This window comes from Tripterygium wilfordii, chromosome 1 (genome assembly GCF_013401445.1).
Source record: "Tripterygium wilfordii isolate XIE 37 chromosome 1, ASM1340144v1, whole genome shotgun sequence".
NCBI lineage: Eukaryota > Viridiplantae > Streptophyta > Magnoliopsida > Celastrales > Celastraceae > Tripterygium > Tripterygium wilfordii.
The window spans coordinates 6,640,070-6,658,663 of NC_052232.1; the positions used below are offsets into that span (position 1 = coordinate 6,640,070).

General features: G+C 34.3%; 3 protein-coding genes across 4 annotated transcripts; all 3 read right to left on the reverse strand.

Annotated features, from left to right (window-relative positions):
• Nucleotides 1-5,233: 5,233 nt before the first annotated feature.
• LOC119998385 (probable signal peptidase complex subunit 2) lies at nt 5,234-10,703 on the reverse strand. The gene is made up of 6 exons (XM_038845706.1): nt 10,483-10,703; nt 9,693-9,837; nt 9,431-9,582; nt 7,834-7,915; nt 5,628-5,770; nt 5,234-5,535 (listed from the first exon to the last, which is right to left on the reverse strand). Exons 2-6 carry the CDS (start codon nt 9,771-9,773, stop codon nt 5,439-5,441), a joined length of 555 nt encoding a protein of 184 aa, XP_038701634.1. The 5' UTR covers nt 9,774-9,837; nt 10,483-10,703; the 3' UTR covers nt 5,234-5,438.
• A 1,136-nt stretch (nt 10,704-11,839) lies between these two features.
• On the reverse strand, nt 11,840-13,826 carry LOC120009631 (ribosomal protein S2, mitochondrial-like). The gene is made up of 3 exons (XM_038860317.1): nt 13,045-13,826; nt 12,268-12,337; nt 11,840-12,138 (listed from the first exon to the last, which is right to left on the reverse strand). Exons 1-2 carry the CDS (start codon nt 13,704-13,706, stop codon nt 12,316-12,318), a joined length of 684 nt encoding a protein of 227 aa, XP_038716245.1. The 5' UTR covers nt 13,707-13,826; the 3' UTR covers nt 11,840-12,138; nt 12,268-12,315.
• A 155-nt stretch (nt 13,827-13,981) lies between these two features.
• LOC120002943 (26S proteasome non-ATPase regulatory subunit 7 homolog A-like) lies at nt 13,982-18,594 on the reverse strand. Of its 2 annotated transcripts, none has more exons than XM_038851848.1 (10): nt 18,286-18,593; nt 17,679-17,771; nt 17,516-17,597; nt 17,095-17,191; nt 16,848-16,923; nt 16,638-16,696; nt 16,376-16,498; nt 15,111-15,168; nt 14,935-15,020; nt 13,982-14,258 (listed from the first exon to the last, which is right to left on the reverse strand). In XM_038851848.1, the coding sequence occupies exons 1-10, from the start codon at nt 18,470-18,472 to the stop codon at nt 14,187-14,189; spliced, it is 933 nt and encodes a 310-aa protein (XP_038707776.1). In that variant the 5' UTR covers nt 18,473-18,593; the 3' UTR covers nt 13,982-14,186. The 2 variants fall into 2 exon arrangements, with proteins under 2 accessions (XP_038707776.1, XP_038707848.1); XM_038851920.1 differs by lacking the exon at nt 13,982-14,258 and adding an exon at nt 14,326-14,824 and having other exon boundaries at nt 18,286-18,594.

Sequence of the window (18,594 nt, forward strand, 5' to 3'; positions counted from 1 at the left end):
TAACCGAAAAAAACCGAATAATATTAATATATATTATATATTATATATATATCATCTATCATATATCATATTATATATAGCATATAAATATATATTAGATTATATATATATATAAGTTACAAATTGTAATATGAGACTATGGGAGGCCAAGTAGTATTTATAAAACTCTGATTATATCTTCATAACAAATTATAAATATATATTAAGATTGATTAGTTGAAACAAATGGTGGCTTTATCATTTTAAAATTCATATAAATTAATATTGATTATTGCTAAAACGAAAGTGGGGAGACATCTTCATGTATGTTTTTTTTCTTAATCATATTATTTCCCTCGGTCTTGTAAATTTATTTTTCTTTAATTGTGATGAGATAATATATTTATTATGATTATCATGAATTTTTATCAAACTTTGTTAAATGAATTGGAGTCGATCATGAGTTATTTTCTCACTCTATTTGAGATTTATTCATACTTTTTCCATTTCTTCAAAAACCGATCCGATCCGATCCGAAAAATATGGTCATTTTGGTTTGGTTATCCGAACATATATGGTTCGGTTATGAATTTTAAAATATCATAACCGAATCGATTCGGATATTTCACTTGTTAATTAACTTTTGTGTATGACAATCATCAAACTTTTGTTACATACGTATATTCGAGTGGGAAAAAGAGTGGTTGTAGTCTTGATTTTAGCAGTAGTTACAGCTCTAATTCTCCACAAGTTTTTTTTTTCTTTGAATTTTTTTGTGTTATTAGGATTTAAGAATTATAATTTAGTGTTTAGGGTTTAGGATTTATGTTTAAAGGTTTAAAATTTAGGATTTAGGGTATGATTTAGGATTTACGGTTTAGAATAGGAGCTGGGGCTTAGTGATTAAGATTTAGGGTTTATGATTAATACTTTTTTTTCAAAATCATCTACATTATAACATTGTGATAATCCAAAATACTAAATGACACAAAAAAAAAAACTAAAAAAATATTGTTTGGGGGGATTTGGGGGCTAACTGCAGCTAATAATAACTAAAGTAATTACAGCCCTTTATCGAAAAAAAAAAAAAAGAAGTAATTACAGCCCCTCTATCCCATTCGAGTGAGGGTAAGATTTCCTTGTATTTTGCTTTTTATTTGCTAACTACGCTATGGTTTAGAGCATCTGTATTAGTTTTTCTTAACAGATTTCTTAAAATGCAAATAAAATGTTACTTTTTTTCTTTTTATTTTACATATTCGCTATCCAACCAATAGAGTGCATCAATTATCTATCATATTATCTAGTTCATTAAAATAATATTTTCTTCTTTTTCTGTATTATTTAATAATTTTTATAATAAGACACCATATGATTGTTTTTATTAATAATTAAGTATATATTAATGATAATATGTACTCTCAAGGATAATACCCCACTGGAAACAAATTGAAATTTTCGTTTAATTATAAAGCAACTTCCAAAAATACTCTAATAAAGTCTGAAATTCGTGGCAGTTGTTCAACGCTACTACTAGGAACAAAAATCTGTCGACAATATTCCAAGCCCAGTGAAGAAGACCACTCGGTGAGCAAAAAACATTATATGAAACGAAATAACTGTGACAGAACATAGTGCAACATTATTCAACACAGATGGCAGATCTCACAAGTCACAACTACAATGCGACAAGCTTGAAGCGGGGAGCTAGCAAGGATACTTGATCGGCGACGATCGATGATCATCAGAGAGGAAGTGAAAAGGGATGTTCTGTCGCAAAAGAGAAAGAAGAGATATTCAATAAAGTTAACAAAAAATATTTTCTCATCTGTAGGTAATTGAAAAGTGGTTATTTAACCGTGTAGGGAATTATTGTGGCAATTACCTAAAATAGGCAAACTTTATGTAAATTGATGCAGAGTTTATTTTTGACTATTTCCCTATATTTATATTAGAAATAACTATTTTAGGTAATATGATGTGGATGATGAGCATCCATATCATATTATCTCGTCATCCACATCATATTACCTAAATATGATTCTTTATCTAAGATAGAGAACAAATATAAAAAACTATTCAAAAAACACATTTGCATCAGATTACCTAGAGGTTATCTATTTTAGAGGTAACCATTGTAGCATTACTTAACAATAAAATACTAATATCTCTCATATGTCTCATCCTCTCTCTTCGATTTCGAAGGACCCGCAAGCTGTAGCATGTGCAAATAAGGGTCATATTTTGGAGGTCCTAAGCATTATTCTTTGCCTCCCATTCTTATATGATGTTTGGCTCCGATTTTCTAGAACATACGATTAAGATGTTTGGTCTCTTGTTTTTTTAGCTGTTGATCCCTTTTCTGGAGTTGCTTGGTTGTTTGGTGTTTTGATAATGCCTAAATGGCTTAGTTACATCAATCATCAATTCAATTTATATATATATAAAATTGAGGCCTCAAGGATGTCTCCCCTTGAATTGTGGAGAATAACCAAAAGAGAGGTAAAAAGTTTCTCCTTAATTATGGGAAAATCATCCATACTATTAATAAAGACCCACCAAAAATTAAATAAACATAATGTTAAAGATGTTAAAAAATTAAATAAACATAATATTAAAGATGTTAATTATTGGAAAATCAATGCTCTTTCAATGATAACCAATTAAATGTGCCTAAATACTATTAGGAACAACAAAAAATGATAAAAGATGTAAAATAATGAAAAGTAACGACTAAGCACCAATTAAATATGTATAAATACTAATAGAAACAACAAAAAGTGATTATACATTGCTTCTGTATGGCTCAAACTCTTGCCACATGTAAAAAAATTAAATTAAATTAAATTGAAGTTGTATTAAGAAACGCTTTCAATCATCATGCCTTTTCCACCTCATGTGATCAACCATATGTTACAATTCAATAATGTTATGTTATATATAGCAGTGCCATTATCTTGCTACTGAATATACTCGCATTATAATTAAAATCTTTGTGAAGTGAATTGCACTTCAAACTTTGTTACTTTTAAAAACCTTTTAGTTTTACCTTTTAGGCTCCGTTTGGCACAGCGGAAAAATTGATTTTCAACGCTAGTGGAAATACTGTGAAAAATATGCTGAGCTTAAAGCTGTGAAATATGCTGTGAGGTGTTTGGTGAATTAAATACTGACGCTAGCGGAAAAACTGTTGACTAAAAGTATTATTTTGAATTTAATAATCATTTGTTAATCATTTTGTTATTAAAGTTAATTTAATAAATATAATTTATTATTGAAATTAATTTAACTATATTAGAATTTTTTTTATCAAAATTGAAAATTTTAATTAGTCAAATAAATAAAATAATAAGTTTTTATATGAAGATCATTAATGTGTATTTTATTTATTTTATAAATATTAAATTAATTTTTATAATATTAATTATAAATATTAAATTTATTGGCAAAAATATTTATAAAGCTAAATAATATATTAAATATATATGATTAAGTTGTGGGACCCACATTAAATAATATAAAAAGTCAAAAAAATGATGGGGTGGGTCCTACAACAGAAAAATGAAAAAAAAAATAAGGGAGGCAGTGCGGATCCACTGGCCGTTTGTGGCCTGTTTGGCATCGCGAAGCCGCAAAACAGACACTTAGTCGCGTGAATAAATGAGGACACATATTTTCGCTTTGTTGACGCTACTGAGTACTCAGGTTTAGAATGAGATTCATGATTTGACCATTTACTATTATGCATAGAATGTTGTCCATACACATGTTCTTGGTGACCTTTGTCACTTTGGAGAAAAAAGCAGCGCAAACAAGAATTGCTAAACTCTGAGAATATTTTTTCCTTATGCATCAAATTTTTTGCTCCCTTTTAGAAAATTATTTCTTAGCATATTGAGAAAAAGGTATTGTAGTTATTTGTTCATCTCACAATTATCTCAATTTTCTATAATTCAAGCTCTGTTGTTTATCATGATAACAAAGTATCGAAAAATTATCAAAAATCTTTATTTTTCAAATTAATTATGTGTCACGTGAAACGCGAGCATGCAACTAGTTAGTTTGAATTTTGTTGGGCTTAGCTCCAATGTTATTTATTGTTGAGTTTTATCCCATTGTTGCTTAATGACTACATTTAGAGTGTGTTTGGATTGAGAGATTTAGAGGGAAAGGAAGAGAAGGGAAATATAGCTTCATTCCAATTCCCTTGTTTGGATAATTAAGAAAAAAATTAAGGAGAGGGATTTGGAAAGAATTGGAAGGAAGATTTCATTAAATTTTTGTCAAAATTCTTCCTCCCAAAGTGGATTTTGTGAATCATTTGGAGTGAAGGGATGACTTATTAAGTTATTTATATGTCAAAAACCTATTTTAACCTTGTACATAACATTTGGGCTGATAACACTCTAACATAAAAAATAAGAATAAATTAGTAAATTAAACTAATTTTTTTTCCTTTCTTCATTTATTTATCCAAACATGAGAGAGAAAATTATTATTCATTCTCTTCCCTTCCTCATCATATCTGTATATTTTTTACTTTTAATGAATTTTTTTCCTTACCCAAAAAAAAGTAGATAATATGATATGGTATGGGTTGGATAAGAAATCTATTTTAGAACAACAATGACATGCATTTTGTTTGTATTTTAAAGAATTCTTAGAGCCATAGATTCATTCGAGAAGAGAGATCCACAGTCACCACCCTCCCTGACCAGCCGCCGCGTTTGGCCTTGCCTACCTCTTCGACGGCTTCAAGAGGTCAAAATCTTTGCCTCCACTGACAGTAGTAATCAATATAAGAAATAGACAGTTTCCATATTCAATTGATTAACATAATAATATCTCCTTAAAGTAGTAAAGACACGACAAGAGAAAGACAAATGCGATAACTACAACAGTGACTACCAATAATTCCAAGGATTCCAACCACACAGCAAAGAATTTAATGAGGACATCACTTCAGATGGCCAACAATACAAAGCCAAAGCATAATACCAAAATTCATTTACATTCTTAATTGGACCTAGAACAATAATGACGGAAATATAAATGCAAAAGGGCACCCCCAAATGGCAGGATTTGCACTAATTAACACAGCACAGGCAAAGCAAACCCCACAGACTTTATGTGTCAGATATGGTAATAGACAAAACAATCCACACAGCATATCAACTGATAACCATTGTCCAACCATGCCTTAAAAAAAAGACAGGATTACTATAGTCCAACCATAAATTGTATTAGCTCAAACAATGGACAATATTAATTGTTTCTCCAAGTCAACACAAGGATTTTCTCTCTTTTCTCGATGAAAAGCCACAAGTTCAATGTTCAATCACATGTAGTTTGGATTCAAAATGTATATTTTGATGAACATCAGTACTCAAGTTGCAGGACTGCTGTAACTATTCTGCCCAACTAACGACCTATTCCAAGAGGCCTAAAAAAGTTTTAAATCACTTCTTCTTTTTGGCTTCTCCTGCATATTCATCTATTAGTGCATCCACATCTTTCCAGAAAAGGCCCTCCACCAAAATTCCATCCTTGGTAAACCTACAATATTGGGACAGATTAGAAATATGGCGCACGCGTGTGTATGTGTGTATATATATGTGTGTGTTAGAGAGAGAGAGAGAGAGAGAGACCACTGAGTAACACTTTTGGTTAATTCTACTGGTTTCCCCGCTGAAATTGATTTGGGATCTGAAGTAGCGATTGTAATTGTGTAAAGATCAGAAAATCTTGGCAATTTTGAGGAGACCACCAAACCAGTGCTGGTGAAGGATCCCTGCAGAAAAATGGGCGGCTAAGATAGTGAGTAGAGCAGAAAACTATTCGAACTACTTAACTTTGCCTGTGGTTTCTGAGTAGCAAGGCAGGTTCTACAGGCATAATCACATTGTTTGCTAACATTCAAGCAACACATAGAACAATTCACATAAGAAAACAAAATTGATAAGTTCACTGTCAATTTTATTCTAGGTACAATCTACTTTCACTGTCAGACGCATAATTGGATAGTGTGAATCGACAAAAAGGGGAAGGAATAGCAAGTATTGTAATATTCCAAAATCCAAACACTCCGCAACAAAGCAACATATCCATAAAGAAGAAAGCACATGTAATCTCACAACTGATTGCTGAATACAATATCTTTTAACATTTTAGAAGGTTAAAAAAAAAAAAGCACATGGATGAAGCCTGATTTTATGCAGAGAGGTTTTTCATAAATCCCAAGGCAAATAGTTTTTGCATGCCAAAATTTTATTGGAATCAGGGGAGGGCAAGATGTCTGCAACATTACACCCCATATTGAGGAGAGACTAAACCAGTGACCTGAATCAACTTTCCAATATACCACAATGAAACTGATTTGTCATAATGTATTATTGAGTAGACCACAATACCGCAATATTAAATTTAATTTGGTTCGGTCAAAATAAAGAGCAAGGCTAAACCCCAATTCCCAAGAAATATACGTTATGGGAAATGATATGTTGAGCGGAACAAGATTCAACAACTCAAAAATATGATGCTCAAATCACTCCGACTTCTTCCATATATAGAGCCAATGGTTCAGGGTACAGCTGAGTAAGGCATTGCCTCTGCTAACAGAAGACTAGACAAGAGAACAACATGTTAAAAAAAAGAGAGGCCACACAGATTGGATCCTGTCGGCCTGTCCTAAGTGGTTGGGTTCCTAAGGAAAAGCAAATTAAGCCAGGAAACTTGATTTGATGTAAAGCAGAATTTTGCATCACAGATAATTAAAAAATCTCCAAAGAACGCATACAGTTTCTGACATACTTGCTTCCAAGTACTGACCCAGCATCTCCATATCCTTCACCCTTGCAATTAAGTCTCCAGGGTTAATTTTGAAGGAGGAAAAAAAAAAATTTGCCAAAGGCACCCCCAAAGCCCCCCTCTCCAGACTCCCGACCCAAAAGAAGAAAAAAAAAAAAAAAAAGGAGTAAGAAAGTTGATTTATGTTCAATATGGTGGTGCCAGAACCTATTCATCCATTAAATAAGATTCAAACTCCCTAAACATATTTAAAACCCTACATCAAAAATACCCACGTGCACACTCAGGGAGAGACGCTCCTCAAGTTACACCACTCTCAAACAGATTTTTTTGAATAGAACAAACTCTCAAACAGATATATGCAATGTAACTCAACCCTGACCCAAAATCCCACTGGAAGAAGATATCACAAATTTACTCACTTTTAAGAAAATATTAATTGTTAACTAAACCTCCACGCCACTTCAAAATCATAGAATGATTGTACAAAGAACAGGCTACCAAAGCTTTGTCCATATGTCATAAAGTATTCTCATTAACCATACCATTAATTATACCACAATAGAGCTTAGAAAAATTCGCAAGCATTCCTTTACTTATCCTCATTAAAAATTTGAGAACACTATCAGCATGCATCAGTTGTGCTTATCTGAACACGTGTTAGGGAGTAGTTAAAAATACCAACTCCAAAAAGACAAAATCATATGCTCTCTTTCATCTGACGGAACATTTACTATTCAATTCAAGCGTACCAGAAATTGTAGTAGAAAAAATTATATGCACTGCCCCTTAAGTCTCAGTAGCACATGACAATATGGTTTATGAGCATTCTCAACCGCAAAGCAAGTAAAATTATTGATTAACCAGTTAAATTTATCCATGTTATACCATCCGGGCATAGGACAACGACACCAGAATATATATGCACGACATGTAGACATGTTTTTTGAATAGATTTTTTTTTTGAATAGAGATATGTAGACATGTTATCAGACAAACATAACTGCTAAAGCAATTTATGCAGCTTGAAGATATAGACTAACTTACCTCAGGAGGATAAGTAAACAAGATTGCGTTCTTTTCCTTTGTGTAGATTATCAACTGCAATAATCCGTTGAAAATTACATATGTATGACAGTCAAGGACCAAACACACTTCCAATGTAAAGACTAATTATATCCAGTCAAAAGGACGCATCCACGAATGCATCAAGAACAGAGAAGACAAAACAAAACATTACTATTAAATCAATTCTTTAGATCATTCAGCCCCAACAAATATTGAGGCTTCAGCTATTCCCCACAATATTTTGATTATGCCCACTCTTATCATATGCATGTAAGATATAGACCCCACTTTATCATATTAGCGAACGAAGAAATAACATAGAGTAATAACATATATATGGACTGTTTAGAGAACAGTGATCATAGAACTAGACACAAAAAAAAAATGTACATTAAACATACAGATGCAACAACAAAGGTGCAAACAAATCAATAACATCATGTATGTGATGTTGCCAACATAGGGTATACAATTACAATAAGGCACCAACTTGCACTTGTTTGAATTCATTAGCATGCATATGCAAGCACATAAAGGGAGTGCGCCAAGAGAACTGATCAAAGAACTATATATGTAAAATAAGTACTATGCAAACTTACTAGTACACTACCAAGAGTGAGATTTCATAAACATTATGTAAATAATCATACAGGCTGCCTGCACGAGATTTTTAAATAATAATTGCATAAAGCAACAGTCACAATTAGACTTAAGAAAACTGCAAAAAAAGGAGGGAAGCCAAAATAAGGTCCACAAGTCACCATGGCAGAACTTAACAAATTACAGCTTTACATATAAAAATATTAAGAGCAGTTGCACAATTTTCTTCACTTGAAGGAAAAGTTCGACAGGAAAATGTGGATACGAGGGATAACTTTTCAATTTGCAGACAGGTTGCTAGCAGAGATTACCAATTGATACCAAATGACAAAAACAGAAAACAAAAAATGAGTTTGAATTATAACATAACCAACCACAGCAACAAGCAGTAAGAGCTGAACCGAGCAACTAAGTGAACAAAGTACTACTACTATGTAGTAGCCAAAACAACACAACAGATACGATGCAGGCTCATTGAACGACAAATGTCTAACAGCGTAATGAAAAATGTGTTACACCATAAACAAAGAAAAGTATATTTGACAAATTACAATGTAAACAAGATTGCATCTTTTCCTTTGTGTATATTATAAACTGCAATAATCTGTTGAACGCTACATAGGCGAAAGCCAAGGACCAAAAATACTAGCAATGTAAAGACTAATTACAACCAGTGAAAAGGATGCATCCACGAATGCATCAAGAATAGAGAAAACAAAACAAAACATTACTATTAAATCAATTCTTTAGATCATTCAGTTCCAACATATATTAAGGCTTCAGCTATTCTTCACTATATTTTGATTATGCCCACTCTATTATATGTATGTAAGATATAAACCCCAGCAAGATGTCGAAAATTCACAAAACATGTTAGCAGGAAAAAAAAATACCATCATTTACACAACAATCAAGTACAATGCAATCATATCAAGAAAAATATTTTTTTAAAACGCAAAATAATAAAAAAGGATATAATGTGATGCAACCAATAAGAAAGTCCTTGTTCTCAGGGAACTTCTTCTTGTAAAACTGGGCAAAAAGAGCAATAACAATGATAACCAGCCCCAGCACCAGTCTTATATTGCTCATCCTAACATCCTCCACAAATCCACGGGTTGTAACAACCTTCGAAGTTCAAATTAAATGGGAAAAAATAATCAATTCAATGCAAAGTAATAATTAAAAACAAGATATCAACGGATTGAAATTCAAGCGAGCAGAAAATTAGGGTTTACCTCGGAGACGGATTCATCGAGGATGTTCTTGATGGAGTGGTGATCAAGGAGATTGACCTTCTTAGGGTTTTTGGCGGCCATATCTGATTTCTATCTTATAGTTAGGTACGTGAATTTGGGTGTCTGAATTGAGAGCACGGTATTTCTGTGAGAGAAATGAACAAGTTAGTCAAGACTCAAAATCAAGATTTTACATAAAATAGGAAGAGACTGTAAAATCAGAATTGTAAAATAGTATTGTAAAATCATAAAATTTTAAGTATTCTGTAGAATTAAGTATAGTTAAGAATAATATAATGCGGAAACAATAAGGGAATCGAAAAATAATCCCACAAGGTATGTATTGAAACCAAATTTGGCTTTAACATTAAACTTATTCAAATAACAGAAATATCGACTAAATGAACATGAAATAGATACAAAGCAGTCAAAATAATCTAATACGATGTAATACTAGCACAAGGTGTGAGGTCCAGCCCCCTCCAAAAAATTAAGCAAATAATCACATAACTTTAAAAAATATGATCCCTTCAAAGAAAAGATTTAATGCGTTCTCTACTTCAGCTTCAGGTATCCTTCATCATCTTTTTTTCCCGGTTTTTCAAGCTCATCATACTTAACAACAAAATCTGATATATTGAATAAAACAAATGTTCAACAATTTGAACAATTTTCACGAATATTTTTCTAATCAAACAAGGAAGAATCATAAGAAGCAAAGACGCAGCGTGAATCGGAGGTGAATGATAATCGATGAATAATAAGGAATAAAGCACAAATATCTCCGTACCAAAAGCAGATGCAGGATCGTATTGACGCGATTTCTGCTTCTATTGATGTGGTTTCGAACCGCAACAGTCGAAGTCCAAGAAGAAGGAGATTCAATTCGATTTATTCGAGTATTGATGCTGTTTCTGAATTCTGCTTCGAAGCTCCGTCTTCTCCTCTTGTTCTCGCCGTCTCGGTAGGTAGTGCGCAGCGCAGTAACCGATACTGTCACTTACCGAAGCCGAAAGAGGAAGGCCCTTTTAAAAAAAAGGCCCACTAACTTGGCCCATTGTTTCTTGTCCATATCTTGCTTTATTATATCCATTCCACTACAATTTCCCTATTTTTTGACATCTAAAATGGTAAAATGTGATTCTACGAGTTCCCTATTTGTTTCACGGGAAAACATGTGTATTGAAAAAGTTTTTTTAATTTTTGATGTTTGGGCCCACAAAATTAGATGAGTCAAAGGAAAACTAAATATTGGTCAACTTAAAACTTATGCTATAACAGTCACATAAAAAAAAAAAAAAAACAAAACTTAGGCTATAACAAAGAAAATTGACAGCCACTTCTTGAGAGCGGACATCCATTTCCTCTTTCAGACCATGTTTGTTAATGGACTCATAGGAGCTACATTATTGACTTGACTTAATTATTATTATAATTGTTGCTATTGCTATTTTTAACATTAATAGGAGTATATGTATATATTATATCATCACAATAAATAAATAATGTTATACCTTAAATTTATATTTTGCACCAAACAAAGAATGAAAAATATTAGCAACCTTTTTATCCAAACACTACAAATTAGTTATTTTTACATGATAAAATTTGCCTTGATATATATGTTCCATGAGAATTTGATTTTCAGAGCATTAGTTATACCAAACATTGTAAAGCAATGTGATTCCAATTATCACAATACTGTAGCAACCAAACGGGCTCTTAATGTCTTTACATTCATGCATTCATACAGTGGGTAACCCGTAACCCAACTATCCCTGTCTCAGGACTTGACTGACAATCTTCACCTGTGCATTCAGTAGTGACAAACACTAATAAAAATTCCCTAGACTCGAGTAAGCAATCAGATGCTTAAGAGAGTGCAAAGACGAGTGGAAGTGCTATAAACTCAGTCACTTGAACTAAATGCTTAGAAACTAATGCAAAGGTCTGGCTTACCTGAGCCAACATAGTGCTTAGGTCAGACCCCGAGGCTACATATAACACAGACCTGGATACAGAGATAAGTATTTATGCCGAAACCATAGCAACCTGGCCCAGAGGTGGTACGATGAAAGGTGAAAACGAGAGCATGATAATATGACTAAAGTGATCTCATTGAGCATGCTAATATGACTTTAGTGATCTCATTGAAAAGGAAAGACTAATTAATCGAATTTGCAAATCTGCGGCATGAAGAGAAAAGCATCAAACCTTTGAGCCGCGGCAGGCCATTTGCCTTCTGAATAAGATATCAAAAACATACACGGAATAAAGAATGTTTGCAGTATGGCAATTACAGGGCAGTCGAATATCAAAGAAACCGGAAGTTTGATCAGTGAAAGTGAATACTATCTACTGCTATAAAATTTGAACTCATCGAATTTCTTTCCCAGTATCAAGCAAAGGGTAGAAATGAATCCCTCCACTGCAAGTGATTGATCTCCTGCACAAGAAAACGAATGAAAAATGCATCCAATAAAGAATTTATCTCGTACATGCATAAAAAAACTATAAAGCTACTTCTTTTTTACCTTTCAATTCCAATAAAAAAAATAATTAGTAGTTCTGGTACCTTATTTTTTTAACTTCTCCATCACGAATTTCTGATTTTCCTCAGGTTTTACGACAATAATTTCTCTTCCCTTCAAATACAGATAGAGGAAAGATAAACGTTATAATCAAGACATAGCAATACTATGAACTTATAATTCATGTATAATTTTCTTGATTATCGCAAATCAAAGCTAATATATCGATATACGGATGTAGTCATGGACTCATGGTAAAGTGTATTTAGCCAAAGTCAACTGAACTCACACATGCCAAAAAGTGTTGATAAATGAGTGATTTCCGCTGATGTTTTGTGAAAAACACCAGGCAAGTTTGTAAAATTTCCTGTTTTCGGTCGAAAGAAAAATGCAAAATCCACTCTCTACAAATTGATCTCTCTCTGAATCTTCCACAGAAAAATCAGTCCTTCAGTCATTCCTCCTTCCACAGAACAGAATCAAATTACCACATAGCCGTACCATTACACCGACACAGAACCCTCCGTATAAATCAAATAAACTACCAGGATGCAAAGCAAATTCACAAGCTTTGCTCCAAAATTATAAACAAAGCAAGTTAACAAACACATGTTCCCTAATCCCTATTACATCCTCTAGAACCCACTCTCATTTCCCAATTCACATCATCAATCATTTCATTTACATAGATACAGCCTACCATATATGAAGTAGAAATTAAATGTTCCATATCACCATTGGCAGCACAGATACAGGTATATCATCCAAAATTCCACAACCACACAACACAAATTCACTGAAAGAACAAATCTTTCACTTACCCATTTTTTCCTTTGACAGCCTTTGCCTCCTTGCTTCCACCATCACCTTTCAACAATCCGGCCCTCTTTTGCTCAAGTAAGAAAGTTTTGGTAATCACATTGCAGAACAAATACACAAACTGCACCGACTCATTAGCCGGGACCGGATAAGCAATCCGCTTGTAGTAGTCCCATGGCACAGCGGGGTCCACCAGCGCAACAATCGGGATCTGCAGACGGTCTGCCTCGAGCACGATCGAGCTCTTCCGCTCCGAATCCAATACAACAACACAATCTGGTGGCTGGACCGGCCCGAAGCACACCTTCTTGTTCCTCGACCGGAACTTCTTGGGACTGGAACGGTTTGTCAAGAACCCACCCAATCTCCAGATTTGAGAGTCTCGGGGACTGTAGAGGCCGATCTTCTTGGTCATCAGCTCCACAATTTCGTCGAATAGTGGATTCGTATTGACGAACATGAACCGCGCGTTGTTGCGGACCATGTGAGAAATGAATTGGACGGCACTGCGCAGGCAGATAAGAGTCTTGTCGCTGTCGATGATGCTCTGATCGTTTCGAACGCCGTAGCTGAAAACCTTAAAGTGGTGCGCCGCCGCCACGCGGCGGCCAATGTGAGCATTTGTGCTCAATAGCTTCTGAATCACCACAGAGTGGAACGTCATCTTCCTCTTACCACACAAGACGAAACGGTACGTTTTACTTCTGTTGAAGCGTATCGCAAGAGAAATAGGGTTTTAGACTTGTCTTACTCGTTCAATTTCTATCAGAAGGGAAAGACGAAAGTGAGTGAGGTGTAGAAGACGACCTAAACGGCACCGATTCTTTGAATCGACTGGGCCAAAATTTGGCCCAATATGATATGTTAAGTAGTTAACTGGATTAAGATGTGTTCTTAATTGGGCCTATAATAATTTGATCAGCTTCGTAAAGCCCACAATTTCTCAAAGAAAGTTGTGTTTCATTTGAGTATGATATTAATAAGATTGAACAAATTAACAGTTAAATTATACATGCAATTCATAATAACAGATATCTTATTTAACATATAATGCAGGCATGATATTTCCTCTTAGACGTCCATTGCTTCCACCCTCTCATCTTTAAGGAAAACAAAACATGTCAAATCTTTACATTACATATCCTTAGCTTCCAGCCGCAACAGGTACAGCAACTGGGTTTGCGTCTTCTGCTTTCTCGTATTCTTTGTTCAGCAGCTGAAACAAAAATTTCCGAAATTATTTGATCAGCCCATACAAGAACAATAAATTATGATGAACATTATTTGCACCCCGTTTTTTACTAAGTACATCCCATTAACCCTTTAAATACACACTAAAGTAGGGTGTACTTAGTAAAAAATGAGATGCAAATGATGTTCATCATAAATTATAGATGGCTTAAGCTGAAGTTACCGACAGATGATATTAGCTGATCGAAAAACAAAACTTGTTGCAGGCATGCTTAACATGTGGAGCTTATTGAAATTGGCATGCATAACATGGCAAGTTGATGAAATTCAAGTTCTCAGTTCAGTAACCAAGCACAAACAAATATGAGTGATCTTTGCAAAGTTCAGTTTTCTATAACCTTCAAGTCGCAAGAGATATTCCAACAGATAATTAAGAAGAACAATAAATTCCAAAGCAGGGTCTAACTTGTAGGCATAAGCTATTTTCTATTCAAGAATTAGGTTTAGTACTGGAAAATAATATATAATTAATCATCAAAAGTGGACAGTCATACCTAGCTTTAAACAACAGCGAACGATTCCCATGCAGCTCTAAATTATATAAAACAACCACATATATCATCCTTAATTCTTTCCTGATAGAGAAGAGTAAACTGTACAACCCCAAACAAACAAAATAGAAATTCTAAGTATCTTCTCACCTTGTTGTTTATCAAGTTGTGGAGAGCAATTACACTTCGAATGACTGAAGAAAGATAAGTAACTAACATCATATCATTTGTTTTCACTGCAGACAGGAAATAATAAGTTAACAATTGGTAACATAATTTTTAAAAAAAATATGGGGTAAGGAAGAAGGGCAATGTTATATATTTACCAGAAAAGGCCTTCACCAACTCAGCCACATTGAGGTTTGGAAGTAAGTTGAATACATCCTACGGAATTTTGAAAAGACACCAATGGTTAGAAGATGGCCAATTTTCATAATAGTCAATTGGGAGAAAGTGAAGCACAAGTAGCAGGAATGACCAAGTTAAAAATAAAACTTTAAGGGTTTGCTTGGGAGGAAGGAGGTGATTAGAAATCAAACCTATGTGAGGAGTTTGGGGATTAGGATTTAAACCTAAATGAGGTGTATGGGGGTTGGGTTTTAAATTTTATGTGAGATGTTTCAGGTTCACCTCACCTCATTTATTTATTTATTTATTTATTTATTTCTCTAATACAGTTTTCTTACAAATTTAATCCCCAAAACCTCACCCACTAACGCCTCCTGAAACCTTCTTCCCAAGCAAGCCCCAGGGAATCTGAATGAAGAAAAATGAACAAGCATAGCACAAGAAATTGACAGATAACTTTATTGAAAAATCATTGTCATTCACCATATTTTAGAAGAGCATACTTGAGATTTGCCAATAAGCATCAATGAATAAACCAGATCCAGGAGGAGATGAGAAATGATAGGTAAACTCAGAGTGACCGGTAAAACTTTATATTTACTTTCCAAATCATTTGCATTCATAAAACGAATAATGCTAAACCTATGTCAAAAAATGCATGTGGATAAAAACATAAGAAATGAGAAGTAGCAGTGCAAAACCGAAGTGAAGGTCAGATATACAAACTCTCAATTATCACCATTTAAACCTAAATACCCCCGATCAAAATAAAACTAAAGCACATCCGGTGCATACAAAATGTTAAAAACATCACCAGTTTTATCAACATACCTTCACTAACAGAGGGATAAAAAAGGTCAAGAACTTTTGAGTGAAACCATAGCAGCAGCTTGAAGAACATAATAGAAAGAAAAGCCACTTCACTCACACTCTCTTCCTAATTCTAGTTGTTTACAGAAAATAGAGGCAGGTGCCTTCAATTGTTTCACAACCTTCTGTTAATTTGTTCTAAATTCAATTAATCAGTAAACAAAGGTAGGTAAATAACTCTCATGCACAAGGCTCCCATAGTGGACGGGGTCCGGAATAGACAAGATGTACGCAGACCTTACCTCACACAATATGTGGAGAGTTTGTTTCTAGAAATTGAACTTGTGACCTCTAGGTTGTACCCCTACAATTCTATCACTGGGCCACTGGCCACATGTTCGCATGTAAACATAAGGGAAATAAAAAAATGAACCTGTAGATGGTACAAGATCTCGTGGTTCAGAGGGAGCTTTTTATCGATAACAAGGTCAAGATAACTCCGTATCTCCCGCAATCGTGCATCTAACCCCTTCAATGCTGTAAGTTTTGCAGTTACCTGCATGGGAAAAACAACACTTAATATTTCTGCAGAAAGCTTGGCATGCATGATGGGCAACACACCGGTGCTTCCTTTGTGTTAGATACAAATGGATGCCTAACACAGATAGCAGCAAGACACAGTCAAGAGATGAGACCTCTGTTGCAAGGGTACTAATAGTTGTATCCTTCACATCCCGAAGCAAGTGTTCCACACCTGCAGATCAGGTGTAGACTAGATAAAAATCAAAACCAAATATTGTCCATCCAGGAAAAACAATTCATGTAACTTTATGCAACAAAAAGCAATTTGCGTCTACTTCATATTCCCGAAAAGATGACAGTAACTTCCAATCTTGATGGCATACCAATTTCCTCAACCTCATGAGCAGCAATTTCAGAGGGAACATGCACAAACACATTCTGGCTTTTCTGAGTGGCATTCTGAAAAATATAAAACCATCAGTTAACTACCCAATCCATGAATCGAGCTTAAAATGAAAAGATGAAACCAAAGAAGTCTCGAGGTGTATTACATACGACTAAATAGGCAGCTCAAAAAACAAACTAACCAGCCCATTCCCATTACTCTAATCAAAAAACAGATCTCCTTACCTCTTTCACCTCTTCAACAGTGCAGTAAGCTTTTGTAGGTATTCCCAGCTCTTTAGGTTGGACATCAATTATCACCAAGACAGGATTTGGAACATAGCTGCACATACCAGAGATGAAATTTGGTCAATGAAGTGAGAACAGGAGAAAAAATGTGAAGCGTAAAGTGTGCGGTTAGAGTGAGAGAGAGAGTTCTGCCCTTCCAAGGCTGGACATGAAGTCATTCCACTCATCTTTGCAGTTAAACATTCTAGGTTCTGCTTTCGATGGATCAGTATAATCATATAAAATTCTGTAGTACGTTGAAAATCAACAATTTTGGGCTAGTATGTTTAAAAAAAGAGGGAAATTAAAGTAAGTAATATTCAATATGAAGTCCACAATAATCATGTTAGATCTAGTAAATCATAGGCAAAAGTCTTACTCATTAAATAATCCATGAATATCCAGGTCATTCTCTCGCAGTTTTGGACCTGTACTGTACCATCCAACAACATGCTCCTTTGCTGAAAGAAAAGAAGTGATATGTCAATATGACGATATCAATTGATATACAATGCAATTGAAGTAAGGGAACAGTTTCCAACCATTTATTCTCTTGAACATGGAAAACATAGATTCATGGTAATTGTGATCAAGAAACCAGATACTTGGGTCGTTTTCATCTTCCTCAAAGGGGACTGTAAAAAAATTAATATTAGATTAGTAATGTAGTTGACCGAAACAAAAGAGGCACTCAAATCAAGATGATAGAAAAGTGCTACGAAAGAAAACAGCAAACAACAACGCCCCAGTAGAATTACCAGTACTAATATCATGGTAGCTAATGTTTCATAGGGGACTATAGATCTTTGAGGCCATTGATAACAAAAATTAACAACAAAATGTCTAAATTTCTTTCCTGAACCAAAGGCATTACATTAGAACCTTGACATAGAATACTAGCACAAATCTGAGGTGACATACCACACAACAGCATTCTATCTAAAAAAGTTAATTTAATAAGCGACACCTAACTTACAATTCAACGATTCCACAACAGAATTCAAAAGCGTATAATTCCATGCACCAATATTAATATCCAATTAAATAGAAAAAAATTACTCAGACGTTTAGGAAAAAATCGATCTCAAACAGATCTAAATTGACTTGAAAACTTGGAGATCAAGATTTTCAAGAAAACCAGAGAAGAACCTGCGTAGCTGTTGGAGACATCAACAGTGCCTTTGAAAGTGGAGCCGAGAAGGACCCCAACGACGCGCTTTCGAGTGTCCTTGGCGACTCTGTTATAGTTATCGACGATGCTTATGAGAACAAGAGGATGCACAATCACCTTCTCGATTGGTCTCGTCGAGATCTGCTGTACCTTTATAACATCCATTACAACAAACTTCAAGCTTAAACTTCTCTCTGTTTTTCTCTTTTTCTTCTTCTTCTCTTCGTCGCTTTGGCTTTGCTTGTTCAGCAGGAAACTTGTTCAAATACTGAGAGTGAAAGGAACTG